General features: G+C 32.5%; 1 protein-coding gene across 2 annotated transcripts in view; it reads right to left on the bottom strand.

Moving 5' to 3' along the window:
• LOC113515991 (neuropeptide CCHamide-1 receptor) overlaps positions 1–22,349 on the bottom strand; it is a 191,656-nt gene that overhangs the window by 41,542 nt on the left and 127,765 nt on the right. For both annotated transcript variants that reach the window (XM_026900317.2, XM_026900319.2), the window contains 2 exons: positions 20,450–20,643; positions 6,254–6,480 (listed from right to left, as the gene is read on the bottom strand). In XM_026900317.2, the coding sequence (XP_026756118.2) occupies positions 6,254–6,480; positions 20,450–20,634 (412 nt within the window). In that variant the 5' untranslated portion in view covers positions 20,635–20,643. The remainder of the gene's footprint in view (positions 1–6,253; positions 6,481–20,449; positions 20,644–22,349) is intronic.

Raw genomic sequence — 22,349 nt, 5'->3', positions numbered from 1 at the left:
TCAATTTGTATGTTCATATTTACTCATATATTCGAGAACGACCTGCTGGTAAATGACTTATCAAATATGTACTCAATTGTCGTTATAATTAGATACCGTTTTATTAATTTGACGAAGTTAAAATAAGCTTCTTTGATGTAAATATAATTAGAAATATTCAATAATACAAATATTTTCATTTACTTTTTTCTTTTGCCAATTTATTAATGATTTGTATTAATTAACTGTATTCCATTGAAAGTCTGAAGGAAATAGAATTGGATCATTAGAATTTTTGTTGTTTTAATAAGTATCAGTTCGTGAAGTTTGGCCCGCGTTCGTGTTTTATTTTTAATTAAATTTATCTCATTGAATGTTAAGAAATATGAGGCTTTTTTTACGAAAGAAAATTGTTACTGTCACTTGCCAAATATACTTGATTATACACTTGTGAAACTATATAATGTGAAAAATGACAAATTTATACACATTTATTTTTTTAACACCCAATACAAAGAAGACATACAGAGCGTAGACTACTACTTGCACACAAATATATCTCAAGAGTGTTTATAACTTCAGCTAGTCCAAGAGTGGCAACGCCGTAATTAATCTGTCAATATTCAAAAACAATTTAATAATTTTCAATGTTTCTGATTAAATTATTTAAAAGTTCTTTACAAGTGAACTAAAGCTTTAATCATGAAATAATTTTCTTATAAATTTGTCACTGAAAATTTGGAGATTAATGGAAAAAATGTTTTTGATAAATTCCGAAGAACATTTTTTTTTATACAACTTAGAATGACAAACAAGCTGACGGCCCACCTGATGGAAAGTGGTAACCGTCGCCTATAGACATGAGTAGTACCATGGACATAACAGAGTATAATGTTTCGCCCGTGATACCCCCCATGCGTTGCCATTCCTGAGGACTCAGATGTTATTCCTCTGTATCCAGTAAATTCATGCCATATCCCACCCTTCAAACCGAAACACAGCCATGCTGCTTCACGGTTAAAATGCGAATGGGACAGAGGTACCAAGCAATCGACTTTTGTACAAAGTCTCCCTCTGGAATATGAAGTAAGTGTTTAGTGTTAAAGTTTTTAGTGGTACATTTATGTGTAAGTAAGCATTTATGTAAGTCATTAACATTCATTTATACGGCGGATAAGTGATGGGTCACTTACACAGCTTACTTAGCATATATCACAGTCTGACATAGAATGACAGAAGTAGTTTAATAAATTATATGTATTTGATATTTTTGTGCATTACATGTTTTTGTATTTTATGCATGAAAAATTATTAATTCACTCTTGCGCCACCTGCCCTTTTCTGTCTGTTCTCCTTTAACCAAAGGTTGTCTGTAAGAGATTGCCTTAGCGATAAGACCGCCTTTTGTACCTTTATGTGTATATTTCAATCTGTATTAATATTACCGTATTTCACTTAAATTATTCACTTGTTGTTGTATATTTTTATATATGGTGCAATAAAGAGTTAAATAAATAAATAAATGACCCTGAAATTTTTGCAATGGTCTCCAAATGTGTGTTTTACTCGCTGTTCGCGTCTAACTTACTACTCTCGTTAAAGCTTAAGACAGTGGAAGTCTCACACATCAACATTCCTTTCACGATCCCGTTGGATCCTATACAAGCTCAGTTTGTCAGTTGTCTTAGAAGCTAAATTAGACCACAGGTGTAACGATGCTCGATTGTCTTTGTTATTTATTAAAGAAAGATATTGCTGTAATCCTAAATACCTAAGAGGATTAAAGAAACGAATGTAGGATGATCAATTATAGAAGTCATTGATCAAAAATTATGTATACAGGCTTAGATGTTCTCTTAATTGAACAAGTTTTAATTCGAAGTTACGAAACAATTTTTAATCATTTTACATTAAATCGATTTAGTACGATTTCTATAAACGCTAAAATAAAAAGCCGGTCCAGTGCGAGTTGGTCAAGTGAGAATGGCACTTGCGTAACGAGGGTTCCATAAAAAAATATCAATTTTTTTTGTGAAATAGCTACAAATTTACGGTTTAGGATTTTTAAACATCTTTAAAGCCTTTCTTTTAAAACATCTCTAAATCCTGACTGCCGTTGCCGATCCACCTGCCAAACGTGGCAACTACTGGCAACCTTATGTTCAGCAGTGGACAGTTAAGGTCTGACATGATGATGATGATCTACCCAAGTAAACTATTTTTGTAGAAAGTTTTTCTCTGGTATTAAATTTTGCTCAGTTTCAGACTAGATGGTGTTGTATATATACTTTTCTAACTTATATATATATATATATATATATATATATATATATATATACGTTCAAGTTACAGAAAGTGACAAAATGTGGCGTGATGTAGCAGAAATGAATTAATAGTATAGAAAAGTTAATATCGTACAAGCACGGAACCATTTTGGTCGCTACGTGCTAGAAATCAATTTACGCACTTCTAAATAAATTAAGATTGTATTTTCTTTTTTCTGAAAAAAAAAAGATAGTAGTTGGACTTTCGCGTCGCATGGTTTATATGAGACGAGGAAAAACGTTATAAACTATAATTATATATTTATATACTTGAGTTATCTTGATATTTCGATCTGGAAGTATTCGTCTACCATGAAATGAAATTGCGAATTTTCAAACTCAATTTTGTGTTTTTGTTCATACCGAAATCAACGCAGTAAATGGAGCTTAACGTTTTGTTTATCATAAATCCTAGGTATACTACATATGATAGGCCAAAGGAACGATATTTTAAAATTATTATTTTTAAACGGTATGTATTATGTAATTCTAACATTAAATTTGTGATTCGTTCAGCTATGAAATTTCGAAAAATATTCATGGTAGGCATTCAGGTTACAACGGCCATGGTTACGAGTAGACCGATGCATTGACATCATGTTTCCGATTTCGAGGCGAAAGTATTTTTTTCTGTTCAATTATTCTTAGGTAAATTAATTCACTTAAATGAAACATTAATATAAAAGAAAATTGATATATGAATAATTGAACAAAAAAAAAAAAACAAAAAAAGGGACTGCAATTGTGACAGTTATTTTTACTTAAAAACAACTAAACCGATTTTCATAAAATTTTTACAAAAACAATAAGTACTTTTCCAAGTCGGTTTAGAACTGATGAAGTTATGACGTAATAAATATACAAAAAAATACAACCGAATTGAGCGTCTCCTTCTTGTTAAAATCGGCTGAAAATGTGTAATAAATAAACATTAAACTAATACGGGAATAGATTATATTAAATAATCATAAGTAATTATCTAAACAGCTACAAAAATGGCGAAGTTGTAGCGCAATTAAAATTGAGACAGTCCTCGTGTGTGAAACTGGTTAAAAATAATACGGCAAAAAGGAAAACCGCAAGCCGCAGTTAATATATATTTTTTAACACAACTTTTTGATGGTTTGCTCAATATTTTTATGATACTTATATATTTTAAAACTACATTATTTCACTTTGTAACTTCGACACGCTGGTAATAAAATCCGTTGAATACTTTAAACGTTTACCACATCAAACGCAAGTGTTAAAATTGAAATTTTCCCCAGTAATATATTTACGTAAATAAATTGATGCGTAGTTAAACTGAACTGTCTTCGAATGAAGTAACATTTCAGCAAAAGTTAATTTTAAATATTCTTTTTTAATTGTTTTTTTTTATATAAATATACAATTTTAAATACTTAATGTTAAATCGTCTGTGATAAAATTAACTTTAATTAAGTATTAATTAAGTCTTTCATTAAAATAAGTTATTATTACATTACCATCCGTTAACTGTCCGCTGTTGAACATAGGCTTCCCCATATTAGGAGGTTTTGTAGTTGCCACGCTTGGCAGGTGGCTTAAGAAGCGCAATTAGGCTTTGGTGATGTTCAAACAAGGACTTTGCTGTCCAACTCTCGACTAAGAGAAGACTAAGGGAACTTAATAAAGTTCCCTTAGTCTTCTCTTACGACACCCACGGAAAAGGAGGGGTGGCCATTTTTATACCGGGACTACACGGTCATTGTTATTACTTAAACAAATATGTGGATTATAAACGTTTTTTTTTTCATTAATTTAATAGCAATACATATGTACGAGTATATAATCCATGTTATGATAAAAAGTAATCTATGTTCTTCTTTATACCAAACATTGCCTACATAATGCAAATGTGTGAAGTAACAAGTAAAATCTCATTAAAATTTTTAATATTAAATTAGCTTTTACCCGCAGCTTCGCTCGCGTGTGACATTCGATTTCTCGCGAGAATCACTTTTCCGTCTCTGTCTTATAAATTATACCTGTTTCCCGTGGCTCTGTCTGTTTCGAGTTCAATTATATTGCAAAGCCCCATGTTATATTTTTTATTAGCAAAAGACTAAAACAACTTCGTTTTCCTAAATTTAAATGAACAAATTTGTATAAATTTGATAATTTTAAATCAGGAAAGCGAACAAACTTTCGTGTAAAAGAAATTATTCCCTACATCACTCTCTTAGAGATAGAATTAAAAAAAAACAGCTAATAAACCTTTTATTTTTAATCAAAGGTCTAAAAAACACTTAAATATTTCTAATTACAAAAAAAATCATATACAATTTTTCATCCCTCTCTTCATCTTAAGTGTGAAACTTCTAATAACATTAACAATGTTGTATTTATTTCTAATCAGAAGTTTAAAATTAAAGCTTCGTACTTTTAGCTTCAATTATAATAAAACTCCCATACAAACTTTCATCCCCTATTTTATCCCCTTAGGGGTGTAAGAAGTTGGTTCTGTGGCAGTTGCTATAACATAATGCTTTTCCAGAGGGAGACTTTGTACAAAAGTCGATTACTTGGGCACCTCTGTCCCATTCCTGTTTCTACCGTGAAGCAGCATGGCTGTGTTTCGGTTTGAAGGGTGGGATATGGTGTGAATTTACTGGGTACAGAGGAATAACATCTGAGTGCTCAGGAATGGCAACGCATGGGGGGTATCATGGGCGAAACAGTATACTCTATTATGTCCATGGTACTGCTCATGTCTATAGGCGACGGTTACCACTTTCCATCAGGTTTTTTTTTTTTTTTTTTTTTTTTTTTTTTTTTTATAACTTAGAATGGCAAACAAGCTGACGGCCCACCTGATGGAAAGTGAAAGGTGGGCCGTCAGCTTGTTTGCCATTCTAAGTTGTATAAAAAAAAAAAGCTTAGTATATTAATACATACTATAATTCCGTCTGTGATTGGCTTAAGTAGAAGAAGTTGTAATTAACTTGAAGAAAATTATTTCAGAATGAAAACCCTTATAAAATAAGTGCAGCCAAGCGTAGTTTAATTGTTTGCTGTTAAACTACAGAGTAATAGAATAGTAACAGAATAAAAATTCACTACAGTGGTTCTAAAATTAAATATTTTAAATCTTTTTCTTAAATTCATTTAAGAAAAAGGTTATTCATTCAGAATTTAAGTGAACAATATTAAATTTTTATATTACAGAGTATGTACAAGACAAATTATATAATGCTATTGTGTAAAATAATATCTAAAGTTAGGGAAAAAATAAGAGTTAATTACTTTTATCATCAGAAACTATATATTATGCAAATGCGTAATAAACATTAAAGCCAGTATATGACTTTTTGAGTGCGTTTTATTCGTTTCTATTACATTATATTGATCTCGTGATTCTGAGTAGTAAAGGACGTAAATGCTATATCCAAGACACTACTCGAATACTACACAGGAAATTTCGTGTGTTCTATGTTATCGTGTCTTATAAATATAGGATGTGTGACAACTCTATTTTTAAAGATAATTATATGTTTATCACCATCATCATCATTATCATCATATCAGCTATTAAGTGTCCACTGTTGAACACAGGCCTTCTCCATAATTTTTGCGGGTTGGCAACTAAATTGGCAGTTAGGCTTTGGTAATATTTTAAGAGGGACATTGCTTAGCATTTACATAGCACTTCAGCTACCCGCTAACAATATGCTTTCTAACTGCATTGGGTTGACTGAAAGAGATCTCTGTCAGATATAAGTCCACCCTTGCTCACAATATTTATAAATGCATTAACAATGTATATATATATATATATATATATATATATTAATAAATAATTACTTGACCATTACGTTATTCGCCTTTTACGACACCTACAGGAAAGGAAGGGGTAGTGTATTCTAATTTTGGAACCACATAGAAAATTATGTTGCACTTGCAAAAATTACTAAAAAATATGCACTAACCTGTACCGTGCAATTTTCTCAACGGATCTACGATGGCGAAGTACCGGTCAGCTGATAAAGCCGTCAGCGTGAACACTGATACTCCAATGCTGACATCCTTCGCTGCTTCTGACACCCGACATACTGTGTCACCCCACGGCCAGGACTCAACCGTGTACACTATCGACGTGAAGGGGACACACGTGATGATCACTAGTAGATCAGCTAGTGCAAGGGAGAGAATGTATCTGAAAAAAAAAATGCAATACATTAAACATTATACTTGAAATTAGTCTTTACGCATGTTATATTACAGATCAATTTCGAACCACGGAGTAAGTAAAAAAAGTTTTTTTTTCAGCAATTGCCGACAGAAGAATGTTCTCAATTCGCTTGAATTTGTCGATGTATGTTTATGGTGTCAATTTCAAACCGACTTTTATTCATTATAGGGTACAAAGGCTTAGCTTCGAAGTTCTCAGGAGAGGCAATACATGAGAGCATTTTTTAATGCAACTAAGAATGGCAAACAAGCTAACGGCCCACCTGATGGAAAGCAGTAACTGTGGCCTATAGACATGAACAGTACCACAGATAAAACAGAGTATAGTGTGTCGCCCACGATACTCTTCATGAGTTGCCGTTTCTGAAGACTAAGGTGTTATGTCTCTGTAGCCTGCAATTTCATTGGTTGGGATATGCCAATGAAAAAACAGCAATGCAAATGCTTCATGGCAGAAACACGAATGGAACAGAAGTACCCAAGCAGACGACTTTTGTATAAAGTGTCGCACTGGTACAATGTATTCTTTAATGACCACACTGCTGTAGGTGTCTATAACTTGCCACTTTCTACCAGGCGGGTCGTCAGCTTGTTTGCTAATCTAAATGTCATAAATAATTTCTTTGCAATCGATCATTGATTGACATTTGACGTATTCCCTTTTTGTCAGTGTTATAATAATTTTGTAATGATTGAAGCTGCTCCTATTATTGCGGAGTAAACACTGTTTGCTTCAAGCAAAACATATTTGTAAACACGCAATTTTGCGTTCTAAATTCAAATATCTAGTCAAAGCTGTCTACGAAATATCTCATCATTCATTGGCGTTCGTTCATGATTGAAGTAATTTTTTAAGCAAAAATGTACATATACTATGTTGTGATCTGAAAAGCCTTATTGAAAGGTTACTTCATAGGGTGGATAATATATGAAAATAGCTATATATGTATGAGTATTGTAGTTACATTTATTTTATATTGAACCAATAATTATTGGTTCAATAGGGCAGCATGGGCAGTGTTTCGCGGTAAGATACTGAAGACCATGTAGATTTGATGATATTGTCCAGTCTTGATTTATATTTAATTGAATTGAATTTTTTTAATAAAGAATATGTAATTGTAAATTTAATTTATTATATTAATTATATTATGACATTTATATACATATAATCAGTCAATGTTGTGTACGCCTGCTATAGGTATGCATATCAGCATTGTACACAAAAAATGTTAATCACTTTATGTATAATATGTATACTGTTGGTGTGCCTAATTCAGAATAAATAAATAAATTATTATATTACACAGTGGATATTCAATATATAATATCGAAATAAATATTTTTATGCAATAATATAATTATAGTATTATTATTAATAATTTAATAATAATAAATATCTAATAATAATAATAAAAATATGTAAAAAGGTTGTAAATCAGATTGGCTGACTGTTAAGGCTGCTCAAATATTTATATCACTATCTCAACTTACCAGAATTAACGTAAATAATTTAAAAAAAAAAAAAAAAAACAAATTTCGCCTTATGATCCCTTTCTAGTAAGTGTCATAAGAGGCGACTAAGGGAACTTAATGGTAAAGAGATGAGCAGCAGCGTCAATCTTAAAACGTTTCTAAAAGCCTAACTGCGGTTGCCGACCTGCCAAGCGTGGCAACTAAGAGCAAAACTCCCCAATATGGGGAGATCTATGTTCAGAAGTGGACAGTTAACGACTGATGATAATGAAATTAAAAAACTATTTGAATTAACCTTACTGGTATGAGCGGTATTGTAATGGGCGATTTTTGACGTTTATTTCTGTTTACGTCATCATCATATTAAGTCTTTAACTGTCCACTGCTGAACATAAGAATCCCCATTGGGAGATTTTGTTGTAGTTGCCACAGTTAGGTTTTGGAGATGTTTTAAGAGAGACTGCGGCCAGTTCTACGCCTCCCTTAGTCACCTCTTACAACACCTACGGAAAAGGAAGGGCATATTGGCATATTCTATGCCGGGACCATATGGCGATATCTGCCATTTCTGCCATCAATATCTAGAGGAAATCAAAATATAGATATCGGAGTGACACCGGTATTACCCATCTCTAGAACATAATGTTCACACCGAATGGTTCTAAATGGCTTGAAATGTTCAAAGGTCTTTAAGATCTTTTATGGCACTTGAATAGAGTGTCTATTTATTATGGTATATTACAGTTTCCTGACATGACGTCAGCTAATTCGCCATAATATTAAGGAGCACAAAAAGGAAATATTTGCTATATTTATTCGCCGGAATAAAAACATCCGATAAATTTGGATTGAACTTATAAACGTCCGTGAAAACTTACATCGTAAACAACATTAGATACATAAAACATACTTTTGGCAGCTAAAAGTAACTTCTTTTTGCAATACACATATTTCTTTCTATTTTATAACCTTTCGAACCAGAACTGGCTATACAGAGTAACTGAATTCTAACAAATGGGTAAAAGGTTGGTTGGATCCTATGTTGATCTTAAATTGGGTCCAAGGATTTAAATATATTATATTCGGCTCTTTGAAAATGAATTTACGTGTATTTTGAAACACAGGAAGAAGTTTTATATTGACTGCCTGAATATTTTAATTTATCTTAATTAATAAAAAAAAAAAAAAGAGCAACACACAAGTTTCTTGCTCGTTCTTCTTGTGATGAGACAGCTTTCCGAACGAGCGGTAGATTAAAAAAAATGTAATGACTTTTCAAAAGTGCTTCAATGTAAGTTTATTTGAATAAATGATTTCTATTCTATTCTATTCTATTCTTATTCGCTCTGAGAATGTATTTATGTGTATTTTAAACACAGCAAGAAGTTATATTGACTGTCACTGACTTGTGTTTCGTTTCGTTTCGCCCTTTAGTGTCAAGACCTTCTGGGCCTTTCTAGTAAACTATAATCTAACTAATATAATAAAATTGTAACTAGCTGATGTTTGTATATGGGACACATTTAGGAGATATTTACATGAGAAGTCTAAAACAATAATTTTTAGAATTTTTGTCTGCCTGTATGTACTTTTCCAGGAGCACACAAAAACTATTAAAGTAAACTGGATGCAGTTTTCACAATTGTTTCTGAAGGTCTAACTTAAAATCTGGTATAATAGTTGTGTTTAATCTTGATACGCTATCTACAAGTGATCTTTTTTATTGATTTTCATACTCAAAAGATTTTAAAAAATCTGCGTGTACGAAATAGAGGACAATAAATAAGTGACCAATAAAAAAGTTTGTAAACAAAAACTTTTAATATAAAAAAATATATAGAACTAGGTTGGAATAGGTCTCTAGGATTTGATTCGATTCTCAAATCGAATGGATTATTTTCAGCAGGTGCGACCCCGGCCCTATTTCGGTCAACCTCTCAACTGTGCTTTCAACTTCGAATCCCCGGAAAAGCCGATGTCTCCGAAATATAGAAGGAATATGTTATAAAATACTTTCTGGAGACAGATTTTTCTAAAGATTCGAAACTAGAAATTACATAGATATTTCTCATGTAGAAAATTACTCGAATTTCAAATTTAGTTCTAATCCTACTAATATTATTAAAAAATATGCAAGTTTATAAAAATGTGCATGTTAGTATTATGTTGGATGTTTTGTTACACGATTGAATGAAATTTGCTACATGGCTAAGTTATACTCTAAATTAAAACATAGGATACATATTAATTGAACATAGGTAAAGCCACGGAAAAAAGCAAGTCTAAAATAACTGCAAACCTTATATCACATGATTACCTTATGAAGCTAAATAATTGTTTATCATCTTTAGAAGACTACAAACCTCCATAATGTGTTAAGTGTGAGAATATCGTTCGAGTGTCAAATTGTCCAGTGTCCAATTGTTTAGTGTCACTGTGCAGTGTCCGAGTGTCCAGTGGAATGTATCCAAGTGCCCTGTGTCGGAGTGTCCAGTGTTCGTATCGAATATTCGAAGGCTCAGTGTCAGAGCGTCCAGTGTTCATGTCGAGTATTCGAAGGCCCAGTGTCAGAGCATCCATTGTTCGTGTCGAGTATTCGAAGGCCCAGTGTCAGAGTGTCCAGTGTTCGAGTCGAGTATTCAAAGGCCCAGTGTCCAATTGTCTTGTAACTGAGTGTGCAATGTCAGAGTGCTCGAGAGTCCAGTGTCAGAGTGCTCGAGAGTCTAGTGTCTGAGGGGCCATTATCCAGTTTTCGAATGTCCACTGCCCGAGTACAGCCACAAGATGGCAAATTATCATTATCATAGTCGCTTTTTAATATTTTATTAAACAAACTTGTTAAAAGGACCAAGTTTTATTATTTTGTGATTGATAGTGCTATCGTTCAGTACTGGAAAATTAGAATAATAATTAAATCCATATCATTCATGGTAATTGGCAAAATATCGATAATTCATCACTGGTTTTTATCTGAAAGTTCGTCTGCGTGACTGGAATATGTTGATTGACGGGAGTAAATGTAGCCTATGTTTTTATTCATCCCAAATAATGCGCGCTTTTATATTATCACATCAGCTCCAACTGTCCACTTCTTAACAAAGGACCCCTTCATAGGAGGTTTCAACAGTAGTTGCCAAGCTTAGCTGGTGGATTGGCAACAACAGTAAGGCTTTGGTGATGTTTTAAAAGGGTCGTTGTTACCCATCCCTCGATTATTAAGTAAAATACTAGTATATCAAGTTTACTGACGATTGGTAGAACTGTTAAACGCCAAGAAGTAACAAACAAACTCACTTTTACGTCTCTAATTTTCTATTAGAAAGAATTATAAGCAATATATTTATGTACTATCTCAGTCAGTCGACTATCACATAACATAAAAACAGAAATAAAAATAAATTTATTGGATTGAGAAATCCAATCCGATTATAAATTGGTTCAGAATCGGCGAGAATATTAATAAAATATAGTTAAAATTAAAACTTACTTCTTTTTTAAATCGACTGAAACAAAGTTTTAGTATTAAAAAAGCGTTTCCATACAAATGCATACAGTTTGCTCTCCTATTGTATTGTGTCGGTAAAATTGTACAATATCTTAGAGTTAGGAAAAGTATGAATACGCCTATTGATTGCACAAAAATGTTTTAACATCAGTTTAGAATTGCTAAAGGTAGCGTGTGAGAATATAAACAAAAAAGACGAATTAAAAACCTCCTCCTTTAAGAAGTCATTTAAAAATCGAAACACATTCTGTTCAACTACGAGACATTACTTCCAAAAGATAAGGTCTTATTTTATTTGCAAGTAGATATGTTGTTTTTTCTCTTTAATAGTAGTTAAGGTGTCTTTAAATTATGATTAAGATACGCCAGTTCCATTGTTTGTGTCTCTAATCTAGAAATATTGGAAGTGTTTGTTGTAGATAAAATTTGTCCTGTAACTGCAGGGTGAAACCGATACCGTTAGCGGTACGTAAAATTAAAAATCTACCTATGTTATATAACATATTAGGATAGAAATTTTCAAAAATATATATAATAACATCACAAAACGTGCGTGGACGGAGTAGCGTTGGTGATTGATGGCTAATATGGAAGGTTGTAGAAATTTTGGTTATAATAATAGAAGACAAACTTCGAGTGTTGGCAGTCTTAAATATTTCTAATCGACTAACCAGTGATATGGACTTCCACAAGATAACACCTAGTTTAGAACCGAATCGAGAACCTTTCCTTTTTTAAAGTTGGTTAATAAGAGCAGCTAAACGAGGGTTGCGGTGCTGTAAGGATAAAGTTCAGTGAGAACGTTTTATGAGCGCTGACTGTGATACCAAGAATTACTGATTGAAATTTTTCATGTAGAATTCCACTTTGTTTGGAAATTCATTGGCATTTTGAAGAATTTGATTAAGAAATGTTGTTTCCGTTGTTAGACAGAATCGATGTTTGTATTTGAAACTCGTTAATAAATTCCTTTACCCTCATTAATGTATGTATTGAAAATAATTTTATATTATGAAGTTGAATGACCTCTGTTTATATTGAAATTCTTAAGGTAGGAACCGGAGTTGCCATATTGGGTATATTTTTCGTGATTCTGGGTAAAAAATATTTTTTTATTTTGGTTAGTTAATGTAATGTAGTTTTAATAATTTCGGTTTGTAACACGTATATATGTATATAATGCTAGTTTTTAACCGCGACTTTGTTCTAAATGAACCAGGATTATAATGATTTTTTTACAAATATCAAAACCGAAAAATTATTACTCAAAAATTTACTTCGTTTCTCAATGATTAAATTGTGTTTCATAAAAAAATGATTTCAGTCGTATTAAAACCAGTTATTTTAAAAACTAAACTATTAAACCGATTGTGTTAAAATTTCTATGATATCAATCTGTTAGTATATATTTTCGGATAAAAAAAGATTTTTCAAATTGATTTACAACTAGAAAAGCATACTTTACTACTAAAAGCATACAAACGAACTGAGAATCCTCTTTTGACGTCAGTTGACCTCTTTTGACCTCGTTCAACGTCGGTTGAAAATATATCTACAACATACTTTATTCCGAAATAGCAAAAATAAATGCCCGTCTATATACGTTATTATGGGGAATTATACTGCCCCTCTAGCAACACTGCGGCTTCTCGCAATCAAGTCACTTGACTTTGTTTACTAGTAAATTATACTCTTCATGACTGATGTGCGTATGCTGATTAAGTGTATATACTATGTATATATCTTACAATACATTTTATTTATTTAATAATCAAAATTACACAGTTTAATCAAATGCGATGGCGGGCGACGTCACGTACGAGGTTCCCGGTCACGCAGGTTTTGTAAGTGGAATAGTTGAAAATGGAACTGTAACCCCGCCTGCATTGATTCGCGCATGTACCAGGAAGGGATGATACGTGAGAATGAAGTCTGCGCAGTTGGCCTATTCACGAATTCACCAGGAAGTAATCTCGATGGCAGTTCCATTTCTAATCCCTCCGTCTCCCAAACACGTAACATGTAGGGCTGTAAAGGGGCAGGACAAAAATGCTCTCTAGTAATTATTTCGCGCTGCGTTTTAACTAGTGTTGCTAGGTCTTTTTAAAAAAATACCGAAAAATAGTTTTAATAATTTATTTAGATTATATAGATAGAGTGTCTCCATACAAATGTTTCGAGAAAAGCGGGTCAACTTTTTCATACAATTTTGTGTGATAAATAGTTATGATTGTTTCCTTTATTATTTATTTTGTTTTATAATTTTTGTATCTTTTTATCTCATTTTATTTACTAAATAATTAAATATAGATACGTCAAGATTTATTATGTGCGTAAGTATATAGGACACTAATAAAAAACCGAGTCAGCTATTTGACAATTAAATGACAAAAAGTTGACTCGTTTTGAGACTCGATACTGTATCCATATAATCTAAGTTCTGACAATACAAAGCACTATTGTACAAGAGAAATTAGCTGACAAACCAATATTAAATATTATATACAATTATATTTATTCCCACTTTTTACTTTTTGTTCTACATAGTTACATTATAAATAAACATTGCACTATAAAAAAAAAAAAACTATGTAGGATTCAGGAGCTAAGAAAAAAAAAAAAGAAATATGTAAAAATTATATCGATTTCTAATCAATGCACGCTTCTAGCAAGTTCTGATTTGCTTTAACTATTATCTGCATTTCGTGACATATCAGATTGAAGTTGCATTGTATGCATAATTCAGCCTCAAATGTGATACTTAAATCGTTTATTAAGAAGAAAAATTAATAAATAAAAGATTGAACCACCCATATTTCGGTGTTTTTGTCAGTGCTAAAATACCAAACGGTTCGGTAGTATAACGAACATCTGGCAACCCTGATTTTGACCAGAGTTTGTGTTTGTGAATAAGAGAAAATTAAATATATATAAAAAAAAATACTTTTTCATAATTTTAGTAAGCATTATTTTTTAGAACTGAGATTAAGTACTCTGGGCTCGGATAGCCGAGAGATGTGGGTATGACTGCCTTTGGATGGAGCCGTCAAATAACAAATGAAAATCATATGTAACATTTTTATTGTTTATATAAAATGTAGCAAAATTTTATGAAAAAAAACATTAATATTTTTTTAACATACATATTTATTATTAACTTTCATATTATAATAGCTAAGGGGGGCGGGGAGAATTGTTAGTAATACAGACGTATCAGTCCCATTACTAACAATATACCCTATCAGGTCGACCTCCACGTGGTCCCCCTGGAATCCATCGTGCTGAATTCCAGGAGTATTCATAACGATGGGCGAATTGACCTTCCTTTTTATCCTCATCGATCATTCCTCACTGCTGAACCACCAGCATATACCGTTAGCACAGGCGGAGTTACAATTCCATTATCATCCATTGTTTAAGAAAGTCACATCCCTATAAATATCATAATAACCTCCAATCGCGTAATATTCTACCGATTCCTCTTACACCACGTTTTTCTTACACCACGTACTACATGGATGTTTTTATCTTGGGTAATGAACATATCCCGAGCATGCGGACGAAGTCGCCGGTAAAAGCTAGTAATTTCTATATTCCTTATCATTGTGACCGTGGTTTTGTTTACGTAAAGAGTATCTCATTAGAAATAGATTATTTTAGGTGTTTCGGTTAATTGTTATAAACTAATTTATAATTAAATATTATTAAAAGATTTATCGAGCAAGAATGAATGGAGACGTCGGTAGGGGCCGCCCTAGACGGACGTATGTCGACCAAATAGGCGATGTGCTAAAGAAGGGCCAAATTAAAAGTACCTTTAACCGACGAGCATGCATGAAAAGACTGATGACTGTTGATGAAGCGAAAGAGGTATGTAAGAATCGTAGCAATTGGCGTTCCATTGTCTCTGCCTACCCCCATGGGAGACAGGCGTGACAGATATGTATGTATGTATGTAAATATTAACTTGTTAAACGGATAGTTTAACAAGTTTAATTAAATCCGACCAACCATTTAAACGTGATAGTGTAACAAGCATTCAAACACTTTTACAAATTATTTCAATTATAATATTGTATGATAAGCTATAATCCGAATTATATTTCTTGATCTTGTTATTTTAAATGATATGACACGGAAAATTCTTTTCTTTTTACCATTTCTCGAGCGATAAATGGATTATGTAAACAATGGATACACTTACTAACGTTAAAAATGCGCATGTGACTTTGTTTGTTTATATATATGTTTATTACCTTTTGGTGCTTTTATGCTTGAACTAATTTTGCCATACGCAAACGAATTTTTTAACCAGCTTAGAGTTCAAATATATACCTACAAATACCAATACATATAATGGTATTACTGTATCCTTTGTCCAATAGATATGAAATATAATAATCCTATAAAAATCTTACGTGATCCCAATGTTAAAACGTGATTAATTTTAAAATGAATATGATTTTTTTATAAAATTAATTTATATTTTACACTATTTGATCCAGTGAATTTCGTATCACGTACGTACTCATGTAGCACTTATTAAAAGTATTTCCAAGTAGCGATTCCCATTTAAAATGACCTATTTTAATTTTTACAGTTTTCAGTAGAACTTTAGTATTGTATTACAATGAATAAAATAAAAAAAAGAAACATACATATCAGTCAAGCAGTTTTTGAGTTTAACGAGACTAACGAACGACTCAATTATATTTATATACATTTATTTAGATATATGTTTTACATTTACTTTTAATATACATATTGGGTTATAACAAAAATGTACATAGGCGGATTTATCCTTAAAAAATCTAAATGATTTTAGTTTATTCTATTATAAAGACGATGTAGTGACAAAAATCGAAAAAGGAATGTTGCGTTGGTTTGGTCATTTGGAGAGGATGAATGAAAGAAGAATTACGAAAGAGATTTATGAAGCAAAAATGAATGGTGATATCGGTAGGGGCCGCCCTAGACGGACGTATGTCGACCAAATAGGCGACGTGCTGAAGAAGGGCCAAATTAAAAGTACCTGTAACCGGCGAGCGTGTATGAAAAGATTGATGAACGTGGAAGAAGCGAAAGGGGTTTGTTTGAATCGAAGCATTTGGCGTTGCATTGTTTCTGCTTACCCTAATGGGAGACAAGCGTGACAGATATGTATGTATGTATTTATTCTATTTCTATTGAAAATTAAACCAAATATGCTACATTGATTTTGGCTTACTGCAGTTGATAAGAAAATGTAACGTTTCACAAGTAAAACTGGATTCTACAATTAGAGAGTTAACCATGGCGTGCCTATTTTTAATCATGATCAGATACGATTCAAGGTTTTAAAACAGAACAATGCGCGACATTTACGGTGTTGCTAGTATTAACTATATTATTTAACTATTTTTATACAAATTACGTAATTGTTGTAGCTGTACCAGTTGTTAACTGTCCACTGCTGAACGTAGCCTCTCCCATAAGGGAGGTTTTGCCAATAGTTGCCACGCTTGGTAGGCGGGTTGGCAATCGCAGTTTGGCTTTTGGTGATGTTTTAAGAGGGACACTGCTGTCCATCCCTCCACCATAAGCTACCTTAGTCGCCTCTTATTACATCCACGGGAAAGAAAGGGGTGACCTATTTAATGCCGGGACGTATATGACTATTGTGGAGTATGTTTTATGATAAAAATTCACTTATAAAAATTATTATTAATTTAAAATGTTAGATGAATTTCCTTTTGTAAATAGCATTTTGTAAATCAGCATCTTGTAAATATGTTTTGTTTGCCCTTTTCATTGTGTTTTAATGCAGAAAATGTTACCATTATTATTTTGCTCTAATTTAACCTTTACCAGATTGTTTATTCTTATGCCTTAACCTCATGAAAAGCTAAGCGTAGGTGGCGCCATTGGATTATAGAGTAAAGAAAATTTAATGTCAAAGGCAAAGTCGTTATCTCACGTAATGTTATATAGAGATTAAATATTATTTTTTTATCATTGTGGATTATTTTTTATTAGTGGACTTTATTGTAGTAAATCTATTATAGAAATTTCAGTATTTCCTTCGGCAAATTATAGAAATACCAATTTACTTTTAATACATTTTTGTTTAAGTTCTGTATTATGTAAAAAAATTTTGGCGTGAATTTGCTGGGTACAGAGGAATAACACCTGAGTCCTTAGGAATGGCAACGCATGGGGGGTATCATGGACGAAACAGTATACTCTGTTATGTCCATGGTACTACTCATGTCTATAGGCGACGGTTACCACTTTCCATCAGGTGGGCCGTCAGCTTGTTTACCATTCTAAGTTGTATAAAAAAAAAAAAGAAAAAAAAAGTATTTCACATATTTGTTATTGGACTGGTGTATGAATATTGTAGCTTTAATATATAGATATTATTAATCCTTATCTAGAAATAGTCTATTTTATTGTTTTTTTTTTTACTTTTAAATCAAATGTACGAAGTAGTACACAAGAATCTTGTATCAGAATAAGAATGCGTTTAATATCAATGTAAATGTTTAGATTATTTTAAATCCTCTATTCTTTTATGTTGTTTTTCTTTGAATTCAGTTTCAACTATAGACATCAATAGGGACTTGTTTTGTAAAGGGATTCGATTGAGCGAATCTTTTGTACATACGAGTATGAATAAAACGATAGTTGTTCTTGTTGTGTAACTTAAAAGAGGACATATATTTTCAAATAACTGTTGCCTGTGGCGTTGCCCGCTTCTAATTTACTTCTTCTAACTTTTTACCAGAGGGAGACTTTGTATAAAAGTCGTTTGCTTGTGTACATCTGTTCCATTCGTTTTTCAACCGTAAAGTAGTTGTGTTTGCATGGCTGTGTTTCGGTTTGAAGGGTGGGCTATGGCGTGAATTTACAGGGTACAGAGGAATAACATCTGAGTCCTCAGGAATGGCAACGAATGGGGGATATCATGGGCGAAACAGTATACTCTGTTATGTCCATGGTACTGCTCAACTAACTATGTAGTTTCCGTATATTATTCCCATTGGAACGCTTCGTGAATCCGGTCGTATATTGTATTATATACTTAAATGATAATTACGTATCTAATACCTTAATAAAAATTTAACCATTTCAATTGATCGGTTATTTTAAAGCATTTTATATGTGATTCTTTAAATTGATGTAACTTTTTTATTTATGAGCCGATTGAAATAAAACAAACACTAAATGTTAAGTGGAGCAAACCGTAACACATAAGTGAAAACCGCATTCAAATCGGTTAAGTCGTTTCTGAGATTAGCGTGCAAAAATGTACAGATAAACAGACAAAAATTCTAAAAAATCGTTGTTTTGGGTTCTGTTGCGTTCACAAAGCCCCTCTATAATAGTTTTTCTGGTATATCTTCCATGTACAGACAGCGACTAGTTACGATTTTATTATATGTATTGATTGATAGAAAGCAGAGATGAGAGGTTATCCAGTCACGGAAATTCAAAAGTCGCGTTCTATTTTAAACACTTGAAGTTTTAAAATCCACGTTTAGTTATCTTCACGGGCGACAAGCCAGATAAATGTCTAAAGTGGGAGAAATATGGAGCGTCAAAATTAGAGGGCGGTTGACCGTTAAAAAGGATGGCGTATCTTTTTTTTTGTTGAATGAAAATGGATTTGTAACCCCGCCTGCGCTAACGGGATACGCTGGCGGAGCACCAGTGAAGGGTGATAGATGAGAATGAAAACAGGCCAGTTAGCCCATCATGATTGTTGTTGCCATCTTGACCTCACGTTTACTTTACACAACAATGATGAATTCATCAGGAACTAGTCATGATAGTTTCCAGGGGGAACCGGCTTGGAGGTCGACCTGGTTACGTATATTGCTATTGCTATTGCAATGGGATTTTTGGTCTCCATTACTAACAATCCTTTTCCCCCCAGGGTGGCGTATCAGAAATAATATTTCGGAGCTGAGTGGTAAAATTGCTAGATCGGACATTGATACCATCTCAACTAGTACTATATGACTAAGGCTAGAACGATAAGTATAAAAAAAAAACTGGATGGTGCAATAATGCCAATATATATTCTTCTTACTTTCAGACCGTGTTGTCACAGACTAGTTCGTTTTTAACATTCAATTTTCTTATTATTATTAAAAAATACATTAAAATCTGCAAAGTGGTTCCGGCGTAGAATAAGAACTTCTATAAGAATTAGTACTTCTTAAGACGTGACTGAGGGAATTTAATCGTCGAGGGATAGGCAGCAGAGTCCTTCATCATCACGAAAGCCTCGAAACGAAAAACATAGTAAGTGCAATAAATTCTACCTACACACACATATATATATATATATATATATATATATATATATATATATATATATATATATATATATATATATATATATATATATATATATATATATATATATATATATATATATATAAAACAGGATACCTACATGAACTTATATATCAAGAATTGTTGACGATCTCAGGCTTACAAGCGGTATCGAACACTTAAGTCTTAAGAGAGATTTTGCCTCACTCTGCGTGTTCTACCGCTTGTACAACGGATTGTGCTCATAGAAATTTTCAATATGATGCCCATGGCCAACATGACCATCATTTAAAATCGTACGGCTCACCATCGACAGGGAGTTTACTCTTATACCCTACAATCTAAATGGTAGCGTACAACGTGGTTTCAGAGATGTTTTCTCCCACGAACACTCAGGTTATGGAATGAGTTCCCTACCGAGGTCTTTCTAAGAGACTACAGCATGGGTTCCTCAAAAGGGCGGGTAAAGAAATTTCATCAGGATCGACAATGTACGGGTAGAAACCCTAGTATTCTTTCATAGGTTACGGTAACCGCTTACCGTAATGTTGGCTGTACGATTGTTTTCGACCTCAGTGGTAAAAAAAACATATGTATATATAACTATATTATAATGAAATTGAACACTTACGTATTTGGAACATTTCTCATTGCTTTATGTCTCACAAACACCGCCACAAGAGTTCCATTCCCAACCACTCCGATTACGAAGATCAGAGCGAAAATAAGCGGGACAATATATGTCTCAGGCCTCTGGTAGTAGGGCTGATACGTTTCCGAACTATTTAACAGCAGTGTCTCGTTATAGTCTTCCATGTTTCATATCTGAAAAAAAAAAAAATTATTAGTTAATAAATATAGTTCCACAAAGAAAAAAACTGACTTTAGTTGTGAAAAAAAAACCAGTTATTTTGATTTAAAAACTATAATAAATTATTCTGACAAAATTTCCAAAATCAGTATGTAATCCTTTCAGTTATATTTATGTAATTTCTATAAATAATAATAATGTATGTATGTAATCGATATAAATATTCTTGTTACAGATTAATAGATTCATAATATTTAGATGGAGCCGTACATCGAAAACAGCCCACCTTTTTTTCTGATAGTACGTGAAAATAGAATATTCAAAATATAATTATTGCTTGCAAAAAATAACGCATATCGTTTCGTTAAAAAAAAACGTTGGCTGACCATTTTTTGATATAATTGACTTTCAGTGCCCCATTTAGATATACACGATTTAAGCTAGTCATTAGCTCGTCAGGATATAGCAGTGAAATTATAGGATACGGAAGCATAATGCCCGTTCCCGGCATGGAATGGCAAATGAATTGTTAGTAATGGGGTCTAACAGTCTTATTGCTAGCAATGTACTCCATCAGGTCGATCTCCACGCGATCCCCCTTGGAAACCATCGTGGTTAGTTCTCGTGGAATCATTACGATGGGCTAACTGCCTTGCTTTCATCCTCACCTATCATCTCTTACCGGAGCCCTGCCAGCGTATACCGTTAGTGCAGGCAAGATACCGTTGGCGCATCCATTATCATTTATTAAAAAAAAAAAACGTAACATGGGCGTCACAGTGTGTTCTGTGATGTTGATGGCGCGTTTTATGATTATAGGCGATGCTTATCACTTTCCATCGTAGGCGATCCTCGTTTTTCCTAACTGAAGATTCATAAAAAAAAAACTAATAGATAAGCAGATATATTTCATAAACAGACATACATTATGCATAATAAGGTCACATTTTTGGAGAAAATCATCTACTCACGTAGACACGTCGTGTCGTAACATTTTATGTGCAAATTGTTGAACTTTGATGGGGGTTTAATTCCATTCTCTGTTGAGAGCGACACAACGTGATTTATCATTTCATACAAACATCAGGTGCGTTAGGAAAAAATATTATCTTTTCAATAAATTTACCTATTTTTATACAACTTTTAATATACCGTAATATGCACTTTTGTCTGTTTTGAATTTGTTTAATTTGTTTATACATCAGTGGTCTTCATTTTTCATACTTTGAATTTGTAAACATTAAAAAAAGATTGTATTTTTCTGTACATACATGTATGTACACATACACACCCTATACATATGTACATACACTATACATACGTGTATAACGTAATACTTTTGTCATTTTGTGATGATTCTTTTTAAGATTTTTTTTAAATTAGCATAAGTTTTAAAAGAACTAGTATATTACCTAATTTTTTAAAGTATTAAGTGATTCAAATACGAACAAATTTTTAAAATATCAATGCGCACTGGAACATTCCATTTTGCAGCTATGAGAAATATTAAAATAGTTTTAAATTGTTTTTTTTTTGTTCGTCAGCAGGGTAAGGAATTTTTATTGGAACGTTACGTAATAATTACGTTTCTACATAAATTGATTAACGTTGCATTATTTAAATATTATAATTTCTTTTTTTATTCGAAATGAAAAATAATAAATAATCCATATATTTATATATATATATATATATATATATATATATATATATATATATA

This window comes from Galleria mellonella, unplaced genomic scaffold (genome assembly GCF_026898425.1).
Source record: "Galleria mellonella isolate WM207_F2 unplaced genomic scaffold, CSIRO_AGI_GalMel_v1 utg56, whole genome shotgun sequence".
NCBI lineage: Eukaryota > Metazoa > Arthropoda > Insecta > Lepidoptera > Pyralidae > Galleria > Galleria mellonella.
The sequence above is the reverse complement of the archived record's forward strand: the minus strand, read 5'-3'. Positions and strand labels throughout refer to the sequence as shown.